This window comes from Carassius auratus, chromosome 4, assembly GCF_003368295.1.
Source record: "Carassius auratus strain Wakin chromosome 4, ASM336829v1, whole genome shotgun sequence".
NCBI classification, from domain to species: domain Eukaryota; kingdom Metazoa; phylum Chordata; class Actinopteri; order Cypriniformes; family Cyprinidae; genus Carassius; species Carassius auratus.
The window spans coordinates 13,530,090-13,552,617 of NC_039246.1; the positions used below are offsets into that span (position 1 = coordinate 13,530,090).

Here is a 22,528-nt window from a genome sequence, read left to right on the forward strand (position 1 = left end):
GCAGTCAATAGACATAGGGCTGATATTTGAACTCTCTATTTAGCAGTGATCATATTTAGGCTAATTCTGCTATAAATTAGTCAGTTTTAATTGGCTTTTATGCTCTTTTTGTGTACAATTTGTATGCATGGTGCGTGCTGCTTTGTAGTATCTGTTCCAAACCCATTCCAGAGCTGAACTCTGAGGCTGATTTAACTCAGGGATTCGAGCTAAAACTCAGGAGATGCATCTCATCACGTCAGGATTGACAACTCAACCCTTTCTGGACGTCTGAGGGCATGCTGTCTGCTTGGGACATGCCAGCGAACGACGATCTAACTGTAACTGTCTCTTTATCATGGTCTCTGTGGATGATTGTTTGCGTCTTGACTCCTTTACTGCTGGGCTGATGACACCTGGAGGCCCAGAGCCATTTGAAATGAGCCCCTTTTTGCTTCTAATGTTCCTTTGGATTTTCATTTTGATCTAAGATGTGCAATTTGAGAAACTCGGAAGGAAGAGATCGTAGTGACCAATGTGGAGTCCGCTCATGTTTCCGCAGCGGCTGATGGCGGCCGGCCAGAGATTAAGAGTGATATGGGCTCATTCATTATACTGGCACAAAGTCTCTCTGGGAGTCATGAAGGAGCGACGCCGGGAGCAGCAAGTGGCTTGTGGTATTTGATCCATTGGCTCAAGCCTGTCAGAATTCCTTAAAAAAGCACTGCAGCGTGTGAGGAGGCTTTTTCTGTGTCACCCAGGAATAGCACGGCTAGCCGGAGGACGCTCAGTGCAGGCTTTGCTGTGGCCGCCATGCAGAGCATCCGCAACACTTTCTAGTCCCAAAGGAGAACAACAGCGAGAGCCCACTTTTTTCCAGTCTGCTTTTTTCCACAAGGTCTTCAAAAAATCTTCAGTAAAGTAATTCTTTAGGAAAACTAACCTTGGCTGCATTGCCTGGGGTATTAGAATCGATGAACTTGCAACAAAATGGAAATGTTAATGCGTAATATAATTTTAATCCTCTCACACACATATATTTATCATATTAAATTATATTCAGATATTTTAAAATATGCACATACATAAACAAATAATGAAAGAGTTTAAAGACACTAAATTATATATATATATATATATATATGTTTGGGTGGCCAATTACCTGATGCAATTTAAATTTTTGTGAAAATAAAAACTCTTGATTGGTGGATCTCTTTTCTGGATCTCTTATCTTGTGCAATTCTGCACCTGAGATTATTATTATTATTTTTTTGTGGCTTCTACAGAATGTTTTTTGCATTATCACTGAGTATCAGTTTCTCTAAGGACACAAGGAATGGGATATTTCCTTCTGGAGCACTACCAACAAACCCTTTGTCTTTCTCCAGGGCTCTTTGAAAAGGAAGATGAGGAATAATAGAGATGGTTGAGTAGATGACCTGTGGTCTACATCTGGAGCGGCGTGTGAAGCAGAGGTTGTGCTGGCGATTGAAAGGCCTCTGTTGTAGTGTGGCTAGCTGAAGACGGCTTCTCTTTTTTTTTGCTTTTGCTTGGCAGCTGTTGAGGCATCTTGGGAATGCTGCAAAATAAACAGCTCATGAAGACACTCATGTTGGTCATTAGTTTCCGCCTACTGCCTAACAGGCCACAGATTGGGCAGCGCGACAAGAGGCGGAGGATGAGCTCCCTCCCCATGTCTCGCTCATTCCTTGTGTTGCAAATTAAAGGGGAATGCGGTGAAATAACACGCACTCCAAACGAGTGGCTGAGGTTACTCTCAACGAGAGTGCATCTGACTGGATGGAATAACCTTTTATGTGATGTTATTTAAGTGTACTTGTTTTAGAGATGCAATCTTTCTGGGGCGTTTCTGACTGGAGTGGGAAATAAATGGAGCGATGTGTGGAGAGAGGGGAAAGTTGCAAAGGTCACTTATTCAACTGTGGCGTGCTCTTTCCTAAAGTGCTGTTTTGTGTTTGTTTGTGTGTGTGTGTATGTGTTGAGTAGATGTTAGATGGGTCATAGCAACACTGGCTTAACTAGTGACCGTCTGTTTGATTGAACAATGGCAGAAGAAATCGACTTCTGTTTAGTGTCCCTATAGGGATTGGAATGACTTGACCTTTAACCTTTTCACACAAAAGTTAAGAATGTTCAAACAGATTTTTTTGTTTAAATGTCAGCATGTTTAGAATGGCATGGCAATGCATCAAGCTTGTCACATGCTGTCAAAGTAAAAGTCCCATTCATTTTCTCCATAGAGGAATTAATGTTTAACGATAATTTACAAACTAAACACAGACTTACTTAAAGCTATAAGGTTAATTAATATTATACGCATTTGTTAACTCAATTTAAACTGCTTTATTTAAAATAATTATGTATTTAACCGTTGAATTTCTGGCGAAATAGCCATGATTCTACAAAGCAACCTGACTGTAACTGTTATAAACTGTAGGTTTTGGTGGATGTGGCTGAAAAGTGAGCAAAAAGAAGGCATGGACGGTACCCAATCAAAACATCACTCGTTCTGCTGCAGGTGTTTCCACCTCGGCAGGGATGCTGTTGAATGAAATGCCTCTAATGGTCCTCACATGTTTAGCCGGCGCTGTGTGAGCGTTTCCGAGTTTCCAGAGCAGCAGTAACGTGAGCTGCTGTGGTTTTAGGACAGTTAAGTGGGTCGATGGATGGGTGGAGTGGGTCCACAGTGATGAAAAGCTTCCTAATGCTTCCTATGACTGTCGAATCATGTGGGGCCCGCTTCCCTCGCTCGCTCGTCTCTGAGAGCCATAGGGCTAGAAGAAATGGTGTGAAAGGGTAAATGACGCTTGGCCCTCTGATTGTTTTGACACAAGATCCGGGCGCTGACAGCTCAGTTCAGCGCTCAAGTGATTCCAGTGCAAAATAACAGAATTTGGCTTTGACTGCATATAAACATTTCTTCGACTGCTCTAATTGGATAAAGCAACTTCTTTTGGACTGAAATGGTTCTGGTGCTCGTCTCAGAATCGGCTCTCATTTCAACAGACTTGAGAGATAATGTGGCTATGTTTTCTACATAACCTGACCTTAGACAAACATGGCTTATCATTGCAGTCTTTGAATTTTAGTTGTTTTAGTATGTTTAAATTTATAATTTGATTTAATTCAATTAATGCCGTCCAAACTGGCTTTGATTCAACACTTGGAATTAATTTAAAAGTTACACCTAAAATAAATAAACCAGGTGAAGTTGTTTTGCAGCTTATTCATCTGAATGGCGCCAAGTTGTGCTTTTCCAGTCTCAACGGCTTTGTTGATCATAATTGGAGCGATCTGTTTAAATTTGTTTTATCAGTCTCGTGATGTTGTTTTTTTTTTTTTGGTTTCCTACCAGTTTACAAAATTGCCCATTGCAGAGCCAATCTTTCCAGTCCAGAAATGTGTTTTATTGATTGCAAACTAGTGATGCTCTAAAATGATTTTGGCCTGTTCTGTTAATGTTTTAATATATTTTAGTGATTAGACTTTATCTATTTAGTGTAACTCCTTTGTAATGAGATATAGATCAATTTAAACAAGCTGTAGTTTGATAAATATGAAAAAAGAGATAATTTTGTACACACAGTGCCTTTTCTATATGTTGAAGTTTATGCAGTATTTTCAGCCAGGTGTTATGGCCTGTCTCCTCTAGTTCTTAGCTGGAAATTTTCTAACCTAACCAGTTGCTTTAAGACATTTAGTCACTGAGAAGCTTATCTTTCTGGTACTATTTTTATTTGCTATGCACCAAAATCAAACATTATGGCTGAAACTGAAAGATTGGCTTTATTTAGATTTTATATTGCGCTTAACATACACCCATCGGTGTGACTCTACATGAGAGATATTGATATTTTAAACAAGTTGTCATGCGGTAAACATGATTATATGATAAAACCTAAAAAGTTTCACATGCATGCTGCTTTTTCTCCATGCTAAAATATCTGTTTTGCAATAAAAATATTCTAGTACATTTTTTTATTGCTTTTAACCATATTTTTGATTCGTCCCTCTTGTAAACATAAGGAAGCCAAGCTTTATGATTGGGCACCAGAACCATCCATAAGGTAACCAGAAAACTAATTCCTGGTGAAAGTTGCATTAAAGATCTACATTAAAGAATACAATGTCCAATTCAGTTCTTTCCAGGTTTGTAAGAAGGCCCTTGGGTTGTAGCATTTAGCTCGGTGACAGCACCATTCCAGATGCCAGTGGATGGGTTACTCAGCTGTTAGACACTTAATATCGGCTTCGGATGATTTGTATGAGTGGGCTGCTAAATGAATGGGTACATGGCAGCTTGGGAGATGATGGAGTGCTTATTAATTCATAGTCGGCGGCCGGACGCTCTCCTCAGGTTTAGATTTTGCTGACGCAGAGCCATGATTCATATCTCAGATGGGGTCAGGATAGACGTTTAAATGGATGGATCAGTGCTCCTATGACTTGGGCGACCATGCTAGACTTTCTGGGTCAGCCCACCGGCTTTGCGGCCCAACGCTTCTGAGATTTTAACGAGATGCCAGCGGTGATCGTTTGCTCACAGTACTCATTAGACAACAAGAACGTGGCTCAGGTCTCGCGCTCAGTGTGCGCATTGTGCCGCCGGTGCCCGGCTCTCTTTGATGTTAATGCTTGACCGTGATCGAGCAGGTGATGCAGACGTTTTCCCAGCGTTTCCTCACCACATGCGGCCCCTTCCTGCAGCACAACCAGTTTTATCTCTCTCTCTTGCTCAGTGCGTCCTGCGGTGTGATTCAATAGCACCGGCCGCCCATCCTTCTCCTGACAGACACGCCAATAGATTCACTTATACGTCGTATTGACAACACTGTCATTTGTCTAGGCAATTCACGACTGCTTCGGCTATTTTTCCTTTAGGCAAGATGCTACAGGCAAAAACATTGGTCAGTTTTGAGATTTTGCTTCCATAACATCTTTAGGCTAGAGTAAAGATAGCTTTTGAAATACACATTGAAGTGTTTATCATTGCACTTTATCTGTTTGCATCTTTAGATTTCAATTAGGTAAAAAATGATAGGTAAAAATTGATAGCCTGAATGCACTGTAAGTCGCTTTGGATAAAAGCGTCTGCTAAATGCATAAATGTAATTTTTAATTTAATTTTTAATTTAATTAGGGTAGAACGTTTGCTTAAAACGAGTTTTCATCTCCTCTTCAGCATCACTTACATACACCAGACCAGACTAAATGGTATTATTCCTCTCTGTATTCTGAAGGTTTTTTACTGAGAGGTTGGTTGATTTGTCATTCACTTGATATGTATTTAACAATATAATGTGAAAATTCAGTTTTTTTTCTGGCTATTGACAGTATTTTCTGATTAACTGAGTGATTAAAGAAAAAGATAACCAATATCCCTTCTGTAAAAACCTTCAATATGTCAACAAAGTTTTTTACGTGGCTTTATCCTATGTTTAGATTTGTTTTCTGGAAGCGTGCAAAAATGAGTGCACTTTTAATTAGATTACATTAATTGAACATAACATTTCTGAAAACATGTAATGCAAAACTTTGTCTTAACAGTTTGGTCCTTTTTTACTTCATCTGAAAGGTAGGGAACACACACACACACACACACACACACACACACACACAAAAAAGGACATGATTCCAAAAGGTTAAATTGTCCTGAAGGAAAAAGTCAAGCTTGTAAATTAAATGGATCGTTAGTGAATTTATTGTACTGGAAATATTCGGTACTCCATACAAAACATTTATAACTTTGTGCAATATCAATGTCAAATTTGGAACACAACCTGTTGATTTTGCATTGCGTTTTGGTGTAAGATGTGTATTTTCAACTAAAATTTAATACAGTCATTTCACTGGGAAGGGGGGGTGGATTTGTCATTTTTGACCACCACGCAAGCAATTAATGTGGAGTGATTAATTAACTGGGTCAGTGCGGTTATCACATGATTATTTGTTTTACCCTATTCACCTTTATTTGTCTTGCCTTAATAGCATTTGTGGGCTCTTGGTGCTCGCTGGCACGCTTCGATTCAATGTCATTGGACTCTACACTGACATTAAGCAAATACACATCAAACAGCTGCTGCTTTTGTACCGACGCATGAATGAATGAGGGGTTCTGTATGTTACTGTAGTTCAAAATACAAAGGTTGTGTTTATTTTAACTCTTATTTTGCCTGCGGTTCTTTTGGAAGATCTTCCTGCACTTCTGATGTAGATCTTAATTTGTGTTATTGTTTTAGTTGCACGTTTCTATACAGGTGTGCAATAGATTTGTATGATGAAGAAAATTAGAGATGGTAGATGCATCCAATAACTGACTAGTCTAATATTGAAGTCGACCGCTGAGTTTGTTATTTTCAGTGGGGGTATGTTTAAAGGGAGAATCAATTCTCATACAGTTGAAACGTGCTGCTTCTTTGAGTCTTTCTGTTGCACGCTAATAGGCTTTTAAAGCAGTGTAACCTCGATCGCTTGTGTACAAAACCTCACCTTCAACAATGCATTTCAAAACAGTGACCGTCGTGCTTCAGGTTTGCCTGCTGCGATCAATGTCCTAGTGATTATGCAGAATCTGCGGGCTTATTAGCGAGGTGATGTGGGGAAATTAAAGGCCAGTATTTTCTGGAGTGTGGTGGTGTTTCTACACGGCGTGCGACTCATTTCCAAGCCAGTTTGTAAAAAGAAAGGCTTAATAAACTGCTGGATGTTGGAAACTACTTATTTTTTAGTAAGTCCAAGAAGCATAAGTGGTTTTGTGTTGTTATGAAGAGGAAATTCTCTTACATGAGGACTTTGATAGTTTTGTGCAATACAAGTGTATTTCTTTTTGGTTAGTACCTTTTTTCAAAGGCTGGTAGAAGTGACATTTTAACAGTTTTTTTCCGTTTATTTTAGACATACTTTTGATGGATATTAATCAGTGTTTTGTCATTTCGTATTGACTCAATTTAGTCAAATTTTACCTTGTTAAAATTGCATCTGAATTTAGTCTGAAAAATTGGGTTGTAGTTGATGAAAAGGAGCCAAATTAAACCAAATATTCAATTTATGAAATAGACTTAAAACCTTTATGTATAATACATTATAAAGGTGTTCATAATCTAGGTTGTAATGCATTGTATTTTTTCACAAGTAATTGTAACCAAAGATAAAATGCATTATAATATGTGAAAGGTTTGTTTGTCAAATGTTTTAATGCATAATACATAAATAAGTAATATTATACCTGTATTACAACTGTGGTTAAAATTATTCATGATGTATTGTAATGCATTAGAAGACATAATTAATGCATTGAAAATACATGTATAATGCATTATATTTCAAGCCTTTACCAAATATTCATATTTATTTTTCATATTTATTTTCATTTTTATGTTAATGGTTTAAAGTCAGGCATTATTGATTTTCATTGGATTATTCTGGACAAAAACGTTGGAAAACATTGAGGTATTTAGTTGTCGCTTTAAGTAAAATTATTTACTTATTTCATCATTTTTTATGTGTCATTAACAAATGTTTAATTTAAATGACAAAATTAACACTAGGACTTCATTTACACAGTGTAGTAGCCACTCAAATGGTCCACTGACGAGTTGTTTATGATATACATAAGCCAGCTGATAGCCATGAACCCAATAAATGCAGAAACACACCCCTAAATGTTTCTGGCTTGCAGCATCGTAATGTCTTTTAGTAGCATCATGCATGTCCAGCCGTATAATTGTCTGTTTCTGACTGTCCTCCATTCGTCTGTTTGTGTGTTAGCGGCTGTAATCTGTGCAGAGTATCACAAATGATTGAGGGCTGCAGCGTTTGGGTTTTGGGAGTCCCAGTACTTTTTACTAGTCTCTTCACATCTTCTCTCTTCAGCAAGCCGGCCTGTCATGACATTCCCATTTTGTTTTCTTTGCGCCGTGATAAGAGCACACTCGCTGCTGCCGACGGTTGAGATGTGCTGTCTGATGTGATGGCTGTTATCAGATCCGTGAGGAAAGGCTGAGGAGAAAATGGAACAGCTACCGTGATATTGAACAAATTCAAGGTGCTTTTGATTTGTTTGTGTCAGTGTGAAGGCTAGAGTTAAAACTATAGCATGTTTTGTAGGTGTTGTGATTCTCGCAATATTCCTTCCGTCTATCCATCCTTTTTTATGTATTTTTTTAATTTGATTTTTTTCTTTCTTTTTTTATTTATTCTATTTTTTTATCATTTTATTCATTATTTCTTTTTATTTTTAATTTAATGTATTTTTTATCTTTATAATTTTTTATTTCTTATTTTTCTGATTGTTTTTTTTATTTCATTTTCTTTAATTTATTATATTTTTCATTTTTGCACAATTTATTATTTTTATAAATATATTGTCTTTTATTTTGTCTCTTTATATTTAAGTGAGCATTCACAAATTTGACATTTTCTTAGTAAGAATGGTATTTAAACTTTTTGCGTTATAACATCAGTTGTATCTTAATCGTTCTGTAGCACACGGTAGACCTATTTACTGTGCGATGCTTTCCAAATAAAATAATAATCATTGCTTTTTTCTGGCGCAGTGCATTTCTCTGTATTCCCTGTACTAACATATTTATGCCCTCAGGCATTTTATTATACATTTGTAAACAGGCTTCTGGAAGCAGGAGAAGATGGCATGCATGGACATCCAGTGACATAATTTAGTCACTAAGCGGTATTTCAACAACAGCTTTATTTTCAATAAAAAACATGATTTACAACCCGACCGGTTGTAGCATTCAGAGGTTATTCACATGCCTGTGTTTGTTTAAGCCATGAACCAGCTTCTAACAGGAAGGCGTGCAAAGGTCAACCTGAACCAGTAGCGACATCATTAATCTAATTGACTCCGCAGAAGTGTATTAATTTGCGCCTGATGCTTTTAATTTGCTTTTCAGAGCCTAAACCAAACAAATGTATCACATTAATCCTCATCATTTTCGGATCAGCGAGCGTCTCTCGTGAATTGTCGAACCTTTCACAGATTGAACCAGACAATGGAGGCGGCTGACCTTGAGTGACCTCAGCGGATGCCACAGCCTCCCTCGGTGCACCAGTCCCATGGCTCTATCGCAGGGACATTCACGCTATTCGACTTAGACTCCGTACTGAGAGAGATAAGAATACAATGAAAGGGCCAAGAGACTGAGAGATACAGTATCAAGTCTAGCTCTGTCTCTCTTAGCCGCAGTGAAACATTCTTCACGGTGACTTAGTGTCGTGTCAGACGGGTGCAGAAGATGTTGCTTTTCTTTGAGGACTGTCCTCGCAGCAATGCATTTGTTGCAGGACCGTGCAAATGTGGCATTTATCATCATAATTTACCCAAAAATTTAAATTCTGTCATTTAGTCACCGTCATACCGCTTTTCTTCTTTTGTAGAACATAAAAAGGGGTTGAATGTTTAAATATGGCACGTCACGGCTGGTTTGAGATCAGTGGAGATCGATTTATTTATAATACTTTTAAGGTGCTTTCATTGTTTTTTATTGGAGCTCAACGTCAATTTGAATACACATTTTGTTGTGTGGAAAAGAGAAGCCAGTCCATTCTGCAAAATACTTCCTTTTGCCTTTTACAAAAGATAGAAAATTGTACAGGTTTGGAGCCACACGAGACTGAGTAAATAATTTTTCAGTGGATGACTGTTCAATTTTCTACCCCATGTTTGTTTTCTGATTAAGGCGCTACAATAAGGAGGGATATGAAGGTCTGAGCTCATGAGAGTTTTGTTTGGCTTTGTAGATTAGTTTTTATTGCAAACTTAAATGTTTGGTTTTCTGTGATTGTAATCTAAATTGTAATTTCAAATTCTGCTCATTTGTCATCATGAATGTGATCTTGGTTTTTTTGTCAAAGTGAAAATTGTCTAAAAGGCTTTGGGAGCATCATTTGGCAAAGCATGTAGACCTCAAATGTGAATTTTGAACTGGGTAGCATGTAAAACGATCCTCTTCAAAACATCTGTCTCACTTGGGTTGTGGTGTGGTGTGATTCACAGCCACTCCCAAGATAAGTTGGCTGTCCTCTGATCCAAAGGAGGATGGGGTGGATGCCAAAAGAATCAGAGTAATGTGTTTCCTGTTCCTGATGTGTAGCGCGAGAGCTCTCACCATAACGGATGTCGTATTTCCAAACAATCTATATTCATGCTGCTTGTATTTTCAGCTCTTTTTCTCTCATGCAGCCATTGAAACGGCTGCCAGCTGGCACTTTAAAAAGGATGAAAATTAAATTTTGCTCCCTTTTACAATGAGCACTAAAGCACAGTTTTGGCCTCCACCCAATCTTCTAGTAGAAACCAATACATTCGATCAGAGGATATTAACAGCGGCTGTGGTATCAGGAAGCATTGATCCAGGAGGCACTATCGACAGCCAAACGGAAACACTCGGTTTATTCTAGTTTAATCTACAAATCAAGTCTGACTCTATGAAAACCTTGTTGGAAGACATTAGCATTCACCAAATGCACACACTATATCCCAAAGCATCTGGTTTATCCTGCAGCTGAAATTGACTTTCTCCTTCTCGAGACGCCCAGCCAGGCCATGTTCACTGACCTGAGCTTTCACATCTCATATTGGACGCCCTCTTGGTTTCCACAGGGACCCGAGGATCAACTATAATTAAGTACAGCCTCTCTGTAGCTGCTTTGTACAGGTTTCTGTACTCTGAAGAAGTTCAGTCGGAAATCTCTTACATCACATTAAATGACATTACATTATAAATGCTGTACATTGCTAGAGAGTGGAAATGTAGCCATATTGTCTGAGAAGCACCTTGCCATTCCTTCCCATCTACTTCCGTTATGTGAGTCAGAGCAGAATGCATAAATGTCAGGATAATTGACTGTTGTGTCAAGCTGAATGATGTAATCAGCTGTGAAATTTTAATCTGCCTAATAGAGAGTCTTTTCGTATGCTACACCTTTCTCTGTTTCCTTTCTGAGTGTTCTTTTTAAAGAGATAGTTAAGCCCAAAATTCTGTCATTAATTACTCACCCTCATGTTGTTCCAAACCCATAAGACCTTCGTTCATCTCCGAAACATGAATTAAGATATTTTTGGGAGGTCTCTGACATGCAACTGATGGTATGAGCCACTGATGACACATGGACTACTTTAATTATGTCCTTTCTGGGTCTTGAACATGTTATTTTCATTGCTGTCTATGAAAGTCAGAAAGCTCCCAGATTTCATCAAAAATATCATAATTTAAGTTCTGAAGATGGCTTTGGAAGGACTTGAGGGAGAGTAAACAATGACAGAACTGTCATTTTTGGGTGAAATATCCCTTTAACCCTTGAGTGAACCCATTTGATGAGTGAACCCAAACCATCTTGTTCAACCGACAGCAAAGAATGGGATGAAACCAACGGCAAAACAAAACCAGCCCTAGGATCTTTTCCAGAGGACAACAAATCTCTCTGCCAGAACTTGCACATGACCTCACAGCGGAGTCATTCGCCTACCACAGCAAAACAGCTGATGCAGACCAAGTCCGTTTTGGCTGGCTTTAATGTCAAGCACTTCCCTCCCACTTCCAGATTTCCAAATAGTCCCCTCTTCTAGTAATTCTCACCACTTCCTGTTTGGCACTCCATTCCCATCGGACTGTAATAACGAGAGAAGAAGACCGAGGCATATTTGTGGGTTCCAGCACATACAAGAGGATGCATTAGCTGTGATGCAGCTATCCATGTGAGACTCATACATTACTTCAGAAGGCATTCTTCCAGCTCTGAGTACTAGATTTCATCCAATCAGTTGGCCTGCTCCAGAGAATGGCATTGTGCTTATTTTTGCCAGTGCTGAAGAACAGGCAGAGGATAGATGGGTAACGGAATATACAGCAAGGATTAGATAATCAGGGGATGTTGGCTGATTTATGGATTCATAATCCCAATGTTGGCAACAAGGTTTTAGCTTTGTATAGGAATTTTCTAAAGCGCTCTTTTGATGCTCTCAATCGCCAGTTTATCTGCTGGCACCAAATCCCAGAATTTCGTAGGATTGTCCTCCTCTGCAGCTGAAAAGGCTGAGCGTGACCACTGTCACTGCATGCACTGTTTTGAATCCAAAATGCATGCAAATGTTGCCATTCTCTAATCTGATAAATAAAAATGAGTCCCAGTTTATCCAATATATCTGACCTCTTTTGCATTCTTGAGAAACATGCCCATTAATCCTTTCACTTAAACTCAATGTACTCTTTGGTAACTGAAGTAAACCGTCAAATCTTTTGATTCCAATCTGGAAAAGTGTTTTCCCAGAAAAAGGGACGTCCCATTGTAACGCCGCCTCTGATCTTGACAAATGTGGCCACCCTATCTCTCCTAGTAGATAATCCCATGCTTAATCCAGTCTTTGCAGTATGCAGAGGGTGGCATGATAGCACCATTTACTAACCCACAGCCCAGGTTGTCCGACGCTGAGAGCTTTTGCATTCACAGGAGCGCTGTGGACGTGACCCCTGCGCTAATATGAAGCAGATGTGCTGGTAAGGTGGTGTGGAGGCATGATGCTTCAATTGTATGGAGGTCTTGTAGATTACTGTGTGCACGGCATGAATGTGCACTGCATTCGCGGCTATCTCTTTAGGACGTTCTGCTATGTTGATGGATGGCGATGTGGTCTTGTGTGGCCTTACTTGTTTAAATTAGTCTAAACTTGGTAGCTTGGTCTGTTGCCGATAGCTCAAATTCTTGACTCTAATGAAGTGTTCATGGCGAGTTGCTGCTCCTTTAAACTGGAGTAATGAGATTTGCTGAATTACTGTCTTAATCACGGACTGAATGGCAAATAGGGGAGGAGATGTTTATAATGATGTGATTTACAGCTCTTTCACGAACCCCCGTCTGTCTTTCCCAGCCCCCTTTTCCATTTACCCTCAACATTTTTTTTCTACTTGATTTAATTAGAATTTTCAGGCTACATGAATTACTGTCAGGTTGTGGTTGAACAACAAATTAGAGGGAGTGTGCAAGATGCCTACATCTCTGATGAGCATGAGAAGCTTCGAGGTCATCATAACACTTGACAGATCTCAGTTTGGAGCGGCTTGGTGTTTGCTGAGATGTTCTGCATAGGTAATGCGTTGACAATGCTAGTTGCTGATACTTAAACAATACTTAAAAATGTAATACTTAGAGGTGCTTTTGCATCCTTAAACTAAACCAGTCTTTTAGTATGAGTACAGTAAGTTTCACAAACCTGAAATATACAAAACATGTCATTTTGAGAGCGACATCACTAAAAGTTTAAGTTGATTAATTAAAAGAACTGACCTAAAGAGTCATTTGGTCAGAAATTGGACTCTTCTTATTGCTCTTGTTGGATGTTTTTGCATGCAGCCTGCATTGACCAACGTGGTTCATTTTATCCTACCAAATTCAATTTGAAACTTAAGTAAAACATCTCTTTCTTTTTTTTTTGGTGTAGATCTGGAGAAAAGTAGTGCAGGAAAGTCTGTATAAAATAGTGAGCCATGCCCTTGGGTGATTTTTAGATTATTTACGCAGCAGGTTGTGAAACCTAAACTACTTGGCTCTGTCTTATGCATAAGTCTTAGACGTGCTGTGCATTGCCGTATGAAGTTACTCTGTTAAATTATGTTGAATACTGTCGCACTAGAGGCTCTCCAGAGGTCTGTCAGATCTTCCTAACTCTTGAATTATCCCAAAACTTCCACACACACCCACAATCCCCCCGTTCATCCAGGGGATGACTCATTCTCCCTGTGGCACCATGCAATGACCTCACCTCCAGTGGAGTACATCATCAAAGCACGAGTATGGAACCACAGTAACGATTCCCACTTAAATATTTCACCACGTGCACTGCGCCGGCCTCATTAAAGCACATCAGATTTGCACCCAGCGCCGTCTCGCCGAGTCCTGCCAAGCACTGCTCTGCATATTAATGTCGCGACTACAAAACACCATTTACCCAAGAAGTTTTGCCAAGCAAGACCAGTTCCACCAAAACCATGCTGTGTCATGAAGCCAAAAGGGTCACAGTATGGATTAGCATGTTTCTCTTTTGCATTAAGAGCCAAACAAGAAGAAGAGGGGATGCTGGTGGATGGGACATGCCTTTTCTGTGTTAATCTGATCTGAATCTCTCACGTTCTCTATCCCACACTATGTGCTTATGTGATTACTTTAAAGGGCTGTAGAGTCAGTGCACAAGCAGATTTGCATGCCTAGCATATGTGACGTGGTTTACAGGCAATTTGCATGGTACTGTCTTGCATTGTTCATGTAAACCTTGTCCCGGTTTGAAAGTTGGAGTAATATCAGCAATATTACATTGCTAGCAGGCAGCTCTGGACTCTCGTAGCTCAAACAAAAAGCTGGGCAGTGTTCAGTCGTTTGATGTGGTAATTGCCACCATACTTTCATTTGGCTCTCAGAAAATGCCACTAAGTGATGTGACCCTGACTTCCCTGAGCTGTAACACTGATTCAGTTTGCATTGATCCGGAAGGTGTGATCTGGCTCTGATGTCCGTTTGACTTGCACCTTGTTAGTCACTTTATTAAACAGCTAGTCTGCTGTTGCATGTTCAAACACTTTATAAAGTCACACAGGAAGAAGTCTGGGTGAAATCTCAAGTTAGTTTTTTCTTTTCTTTGAGGCCTTGCTTCGCACCAGGCTTCTTATTAATAATTCACCTGCCAGTTTTACAATCAACTTGCATAGTTAAATGCCTCTTAGAGACATTAAAACATGGATTGCTCTTAAAAGTAGGGTGGTCCTCAATCAGGAATGACTGTATGAATTTGTAAAACCAGTCTGGAGTAATATGTGTCTACAATTGTAGTGTGGCTAGTTTGCGGTGAGGTGCATTGCTGTAGTTGAGGATCTGTGAGTGGCAGGGTCAACAGCATGAGGTTTTTTTTGGTTAGGTGTGTAGAATCACGTATAGTTTAGCCTTTAGGTGAAGACATCTCTGTTATAGCAGAATAAACTATTAGTCTACTTTGTCTGTTGTTATTATTATGATACATTGAATTGCCATAAGTATGTGCAAGTGGTGGTGATAAGTGACTATCAATGGGTAAGTCTTTGAATCATTTATTTGATAGATTTGTTCACGAATATTGACTCTGAATGATTCATTCTTCCCTTTTGTTCATAAGCACTGATTCATTCAAAATCAAATCAAGTAACTGTATTTGAATGAATCAGTGAAACCTCAATGAAGAAACTAGTTTTGTTTGTGTTGATCATTGAATCATTCATTCAAACCAATTTGTTCAACATCCCCATGTCCATTTGAAAGTTGATCACTGAATGATCCATTCAGCTCATTTGTTCATAAAAACTGATTCATTCAAAATCAAATTGTTACTGTATTCATAGGTAAATAATTGAATCATTAATTTGACAATTTTTCCCATTTAGGAATGTAACGGTTGTTTGAGGGAATCACTGAATGATTCATTCAACCGATTTATTCAACGCAACCATTCATTCAGTAATGAAACTTACCATTAATAAGTGAACTGCTGAATGAGTAATTCAGCTAATTTGTTCATAAAAACTGATTTGTTAAAAATGGAAATCAGGTAACTGTATTTATGACTGAACCATTGAATCCTGAATGAACAGATTGGTTGGATGAATGAAACAGTTGATTGTGTTTGTTAATCATTGAATAATTCATTCAAACAATTATTTTACGCCACCTTTCATTCAGAAACGAAATGAGTGACCCTTCATAAGTGAATCACTGAATGATTCATTCAGCTCATTTGTTCGTGAAAACCTTTTTTTTAAACCTAAATCAAATGTATGCGTTCATGAGTGAGTCATTGATTCATTCACTCAACTGATTTGTTTAACTGCAATGGCTACGTTTACACAGCAGTAGAATACTGTTGTCAATCCTGTTTTTGAGTCCTTAATACGGTTTAATTCACACAAAGTTTGGTTATTTACTGGCATGACAAACGCTTTCTGTAACCAAACTCAGCTCTCCACCCAAATTTAAAAGCTGCTGTTGGCTAATGAAGATTTCAGCTCGAATGGACTCTTATAATGTCAAGTGTTAAAACTTTCAGTTTTATACACGTCGCCATCTTTGATTTTACTTTGGTCACTGTTGCTGTGGTTAATAGTAAGGAATATGGCCTTGACTCCCATTGCACATTCATACACACCATATACTAAAACCCAACTGTGAGCTGCTTTGTGAATGGCACGTTTCGAGATTCACACATAGCTTTTTGAATACAAACATATTGAGTTGTATGCAACTCCAGTCATTGCAGGTGCTGTGTCTTTTGTATGTGTGCATGTGTCAAACATGCATCTCGTTGTTCGACAGCAGATCTTGCGGTTCCTCCAGACGATCCTCTGCTAATGCTCAGCTCAGCCCAAGACTGCCTTGCACTAATGAGGTTACCTAACGTGCTAAACCCATTCGGTGCGAGGTGATAAAAGTGGATAGAAAAGAGGATGAGCAGAGCACAGAAGCCGATGGACAACCTGGGCTTGGTTCAGGGCCAGAAATCCTCCTGCTGGACGGTTTGAGTCCCAGTCTGTTAGCAAAATCAAGCCTGTGTCGTTAAACGCTCTCCACAGGGTCAAATTTAACAGCATTTTATTGTGAAATTCTTTTGGGGCTCCTTAATGCATTTATATTTAACACTGTTTTAATTGTTTAAATGACAGCAAGCCACTTAGCCGCTCATTAAGCTGGAAATGTCGGTGTCAAATATGTCAGTTGCAATATATTTGATCATGGTGATGGAGATAAATAAACACATCTCTTAATTTGTATCCACTGATGCAGTAAATCATGTCAGTCTAACCAGTTGATGCCGGGTTACATATTCTGCCCATTTTGTTGCTACAGTTGTTTAATATCTTCATTTATGAACATGCTTTAATAAATAATGAAATTGTCATTATGGCCAAATTGTCTTGTGATGAGCACTATAATTGTCTAATATAAGTAAGTAAGTGTTAGCCTTATAGGCCTAAATGATAAATTATAAAGGAGACAGAGAATCAGAAAGCCACTGTGAGCAGATAATGTTGTTTACAAAGGCACGGTCTGTTTTTGGCAATCACAAGGTCTGTTTTGAATGAAGAAAATCTTACTGTCTCTCTTTGACCTTAACTATCTGGTCTTGTTGACCTGTCTGCTATTGTGTTGACGTCCGAGTCTATAACCTTGGTTTTATTGTTTGGTATAGTTTGCTTTAAATAAATATTGGGCCTTTCTTCAACACAGCATACATTTATATCTTTACTCTGAAAACGAGGGTAATTGATTACAAAAAAATTAGCAGTTTTGCACAGTATGTGTTGAATATTTACATTATGTGATTTATTTGCATTTTTTGTTTACATTTTGTATTATTTATTTACATTTTTATTGTTTTTAAATCTAATCTATGATCTATATTTTTAAGTCGAATGAAAACAATTTATGAAAACCAAAAAATTATGTATCCTGCATATTTCTTTGACATGATCTATAATAAAATGTATGCATTTATGCAACCCCAACTCCAACTTTTTTTTAACATTTTGTGATGGAAATGACTGTCAAAATGTGTCTAAAAATGAACATAGTTTACAAAAATACCGAAACGATCAAGTTATTTTTCCTATTATTATTACGAATGGAAAGGTAAAGCAATAAATTCTGTACATAACAGGCTTTGGATATGATATTAATGATGACAAGTGTTGCAAAAAGTTTCCAAAGTAGTTTTTAATTTGACCTTAGAAGGAAGGAAGGAAGGATTGTTTCTTGATTTATTTTAATAATAAAGTCCACCTCTTAGGCATAATAGTAGACGTATTTGAAGAAAGAGCTGTGTTTTGTTGCTAGCTTGCTCTGGATATGCATGCTCGACCTGCTGGAAATGAGATCTGCTTGAAGAACTATGCAAACTAAGGAAAAGTTAATTACCTCTCCCCAAAGCAGCAGTCCCTGTTAGCTGATTTTTCCTGAAATGAGGTGAAAAGACATCAGCGTTCGTGGTGACAAAAATAATTGTGAAATCTCAGGCAGAAATGGAGCAGAGATAATTTTAGCGCTAAGCAAAGTCACCTGACCGCCGCGACTCTGGGGAGCTTATTACAGCGAAAGCGTAACACTTATAGATGATTGTCAGAAATACAAATAACAGAACAGAGCTACGAGCTGCAAGCTTAAACCTTCCAGAGCCGTTGCCAGCGGCATGCGTCTGACATTAGGCTTTTTTATGATACAGACTGCAGTGGAGTTCACTGACGATCGCAAGGTAAAACTGCACAGTTCCCAATATAAACTTTAATATCTCAGCATAATAAAACATGATATTGAGCATTGCTTGCTTTAAAAGTAACAAACCCCCCCCAAAAAGTCAACAAAGCGAATGGTTTTCTCTTGTTCTTGTAGGTACCGTTGTGGTTAATTTATTTAATATTACTATTAATGTTTAATTATAATGGTATTGGTGTTGAGTATTGTGTGAATTCACAGCTGTTATTAATAATATTAATTATTATGATTATTATTAGTATTAGTAGTATTTTAATTATTATAATTTGTATTTTATTTTATTATTTTTTTTCTTGTGTTTACTGTTCTTTTATTATTTAAATTGTATTATTTCAATATTCACTTTAACTTTGGTGTAGATATTTTTTACAGTAATAATAATGTTTTTTTTTATTATTTTAATAAATGTTTTATTGTTATTATTTGCTGTGGCTTCTAAATGTTATTTAAAATCATGCAGTTTCACTGGCATGTGTTTTTTTTTTTAAACACTAATAATAATATTTTAATTTTTTATTTTATTCTGTTTTAGTTTTTTATATTTTAACTTTTTCTTGTGATTTTTGTTCAGTTGTTATTATTATTTATTAAACTTTAAATTTTATTTTCATAGGTACTTTTGGTATCTGATTGCTAAGCTCAGTCCCACAATTTTCATTTTCCCCATTTTCTCTCTTGCTCCCACACACTGCCTGATGCTCGTCTCCTCAGTCCTGGTTCGAAGACACGGGTTGTATATTTCGGCCCAGGTGTTCACGATCGCTCCAGTCGTGTACATCACTCGAGTGTCTCGGCGGGGAGCCGTAAACACAAGCACCTTCTTCAGATGCACTCAATGAACACAGCGGACAGTTTCAAACCAATAAAGCCTCTTACATCCGAGGCGTCTTTGATTTCCAGCTCTCCACGGCTAGATTGAGAAATTCCTCTTCTAATCTGCTGTAACTAGATAAAGGCCAGCATTGATCTTTCGGACAGATTATAGGGCGAGTTGGTTTCTCGAAGGGCTTCGTTCTAATGATCTCATCAGTGCTCTCTTTTATTGCGTCTGGTGCTGGAGTATGTAGCATTTGCATGCATTTTTCCCTCCAGGCTTTCTGTAGAAGTTTTGATGCCGTGTTTAATGAGCGTGCACTCATGCGTGTGGGTGAAGTTTAAAGCGTGTGCATCTTTATGCTGTAATAACCAGAGGCAAGAATGCCACAGATCCCCAGATTAAAAGCCTTTTAGATGGATCTGCATGTCGGATGATTTTAAAACTGCGAGATCAACCTGTGGTCAGACCACTGGGTCTGAATATCCACTCATTCACGGGCCAGTGGCGTCTCAAGCGCTCAAAACTTGCTTGCGGTTAAAGTAGCCTTGTTTATATCATTCATGCACATTCTTGGTTTTATTGTGCACAATTTATCCATGCATTCAAGTAATAAACTGTCTTTGGTGAAGCAGAGATGTATGTGATGTTTTAAAGCAATCATTAGGCTACTCATTTGGCAAAGAGAATCAGTTCCAACAAGCAAGTTTGAACCACAGTTGTTAATGTGTTTGAAATCTGTTCACAGTTGCTCATGAAATTAAATGCTAAAGACTAAAACCCGACACCCAAAGACATTTTTAGTACCCAAGTGAAAAGAACTGCTGGCAATTTGCAGTTATTTTGGATTTGCTAGATCTCTTGCTGCTTCCCTGATATATGTAGGCGGTAGAGCTACATTATTTTGGGGAAAAAATCTTAAGTGATATATATATATTTTTATGCTTTTTTCTTTAAAAAAATAAAATTCCAGGTTTTCTATGCTTGTTTGCAGGGCTTCACAAATTATATTATTATTATAAAAAAAAAAACTATTAAACTATAATATATTTTACTCTTTTAATTGCACTAAAAATAATATTTTAAGAAAATAAAATATAAATTTAAAAATAAATGAAATAAAATGTTTACAATGAATATACATTGGATGTAGGGGTGTCCATGGTTAACCGGTTAACCGATTAACCGTTAAAAATTGCGTAACCGAGTGAAACATTTTGCTCGGTTAAGTGACGTCAATGGCGTGCATTGAATTTAGTTGTAATACATTTTTGCACCACCAGAGACCGCCAGAGCGCTCCCAGACATTTGTAATGTCCACAAGAAGAAGTCATTTTTCTAATATGAAGCGGGCAAAAAAAAGTACAGCGTTGGAGCACTTTAAAATTGAGAGTGACGGGGCAAATGCAAGTATTGCAATACAGTGCTTAGACATACTTCAAGTACAACCTCGTTGTTGTAATCTCAACAGCCAACACCCGGGCATCATTAGGCCGGTCAGGTCTCACTGAATGCGTGGCGATGAGCGAAAGCATCTCAGCTGCGTGGCGTGTCTGTTTTTAATTCGGCTCCCATGTTAACAGGTTAGAGCTTGCCGACTGCCTGCGTGAGACGCGCGGCTCAGGCGCGGCTCGACGCGTGCATGCTAGAAATAGAACTGACGCCTTGTTGGAAGCGTTTCCAGGCAAAATATAATAGGAAAATATGTTTATATGTCATTTTGTACACAAATACATATTAATTCATGACATTTTGATATTTGAAAGTCTATAGGTTGACATAAATTCAGATATAAATGTAATTAAAAAAAATAATTATCGATTTTCAAATATTGTACCTGTCAAACATATCATAGTCATAGCCTTAGCGAGGCGGCCGCGGAGCCTGCTTGTTACCTTCGCCTAAACACGGAAAGTTACATAACCATTACTAGAGCCTGTTCCTTTATTTATAACATAGCCAAAGGTCGGTGTATATTTGCTTTATACATTTTAGGCTTATTCTCAAATACAGATTGTGTTAGTGGGCGGGATTATTAGGTAGTTTTAATAGGACAATTTGACCGGAGAGATTAAATTTTGTCGGACATTTTTTTTCTTTTTTTGGCCAATGTCTGGAAATTACCGGACAACGGAAACCCTGGCGCACACTATGGTTAACCGATTATTAACCGCTAAGGGCCTCGGTTAACGGTTAATGAAAAACTTGAAAACGTGCAGCCCTAATTGGATGATATTCGATATCCGTTCGAATTTGATTTTTCTCAAAAGTGACAGCCCTACTCTAGAGGAGTCTGTTCACCGCCTACCACTGAATCAATGAGCTTTTGTAATATTAATTTCTTTCGACATATTTCGAGACACATTCTCATTGTTTTTTCGTTTTTGTTTTTTTGGCTGTAGAAGCTTGTTTAGTAAGCAACATGTTGGTTTCTGTTAAACACCAACCTAGCTTAGCACAATCACAAGGCTTTTTAGGGTCCTATGAAATCAGTTTTATTTATTTTTCCCAAATTCCCAAGTTTATTTTTATTATTTTTTATGGTTTGTGGTTAAATTACATTTTAATAATTAAAAACCTTGGCTAATATTTTTTTCTGGGTTCTTTTTTTCAGTTTTAATCCAAATGTTTGTACATCCAGATAATAATAATAATAATAATAATAATAATAAATTATTATTATTATTACTTTGTACAATAAAATGTACATATCATTAGGGATGGGTACCGTAACCCGGTATTAAAATGGCCCGGGGCTAAATTATGAAAGACCGTAGTATCAGTAAGATCTGACGGTATCGGTTCTGCTTTCGGTACTGGAGGGGGAAAAAATTATGTACTATGTATTTTTGCTTAATAATGTTAATAATGTTATCATGCACATTTTATCTTATAGTATATTAAGACGTTTGTATATACGTTTGACGTTTATATTGTGTGTTTGTTTTTGACACACACACACACACACACACACACACACACACACACACACACACCACAACGAGCGCGGCACACGCACAGACATAACAGTATGAAAACTCCCGCTTAATAATAAAGAGTGACAATGGTGAAGAGATTTGCTAAATAATGTTATCGTGCACATTTTATCTTACCAAACATTTCTAATTTACGATATTATTAAGACGTCTGTCTGTGAGATCTGCGAGATCTCTCATGCGCGCCGCAGAGGCTGTCTGTCAGTCACACACACACACACACACACACACACACAACAAGAACGAGCACGGTGCGCACACACACGCATTAAAGGCCATTCACATATTGCGTCTTTTGCGCGTTCAACTTCGTAATTTCAAATGTAAGAGTGCGGTATGCGTGCTCATAATGGAAGCGACGCTGTTGAAAGGTTGCAAAGTTTTCGACTGCCTAACACAACACAAAGTAACACAACAC

The 22,528-nt window shown here is 38.1% G+C and overlaps 1 protein-coding gene across 21 annotated transcripts in view; it reads left to right on the forward strand.

Moving 5' to 3' along the window:
• The window catches only part of LOC113059362 (pleckstrin homology domain-containing family A member 5-like), a 143,545-nt gene that overhangs the window by 2,149 nt on the left and 118,868 nt on the right, over nucleotides 1–22,528 (forward strand). The window contains exon 4 of one of the 21 annotated variants that reach the window (XM_026227985.1): nucleotides 1,368–2,191. The exons of the other annotated variants lie outside the window; for them this stretch is intronic. Coding sequence (XP_026083770.1) covers nucleotides 1,368–1,377 — 10 coding nt within the window. The 3' untranslated portion in view covers nucleotides 1,378–2,191. Of the gene's footprint in view, nucleotides 1–1,367; nucleotides 2,192–22,528 lie in introns of those variants that run through there. 21 annotated transcript variants of the gene reach the window in all.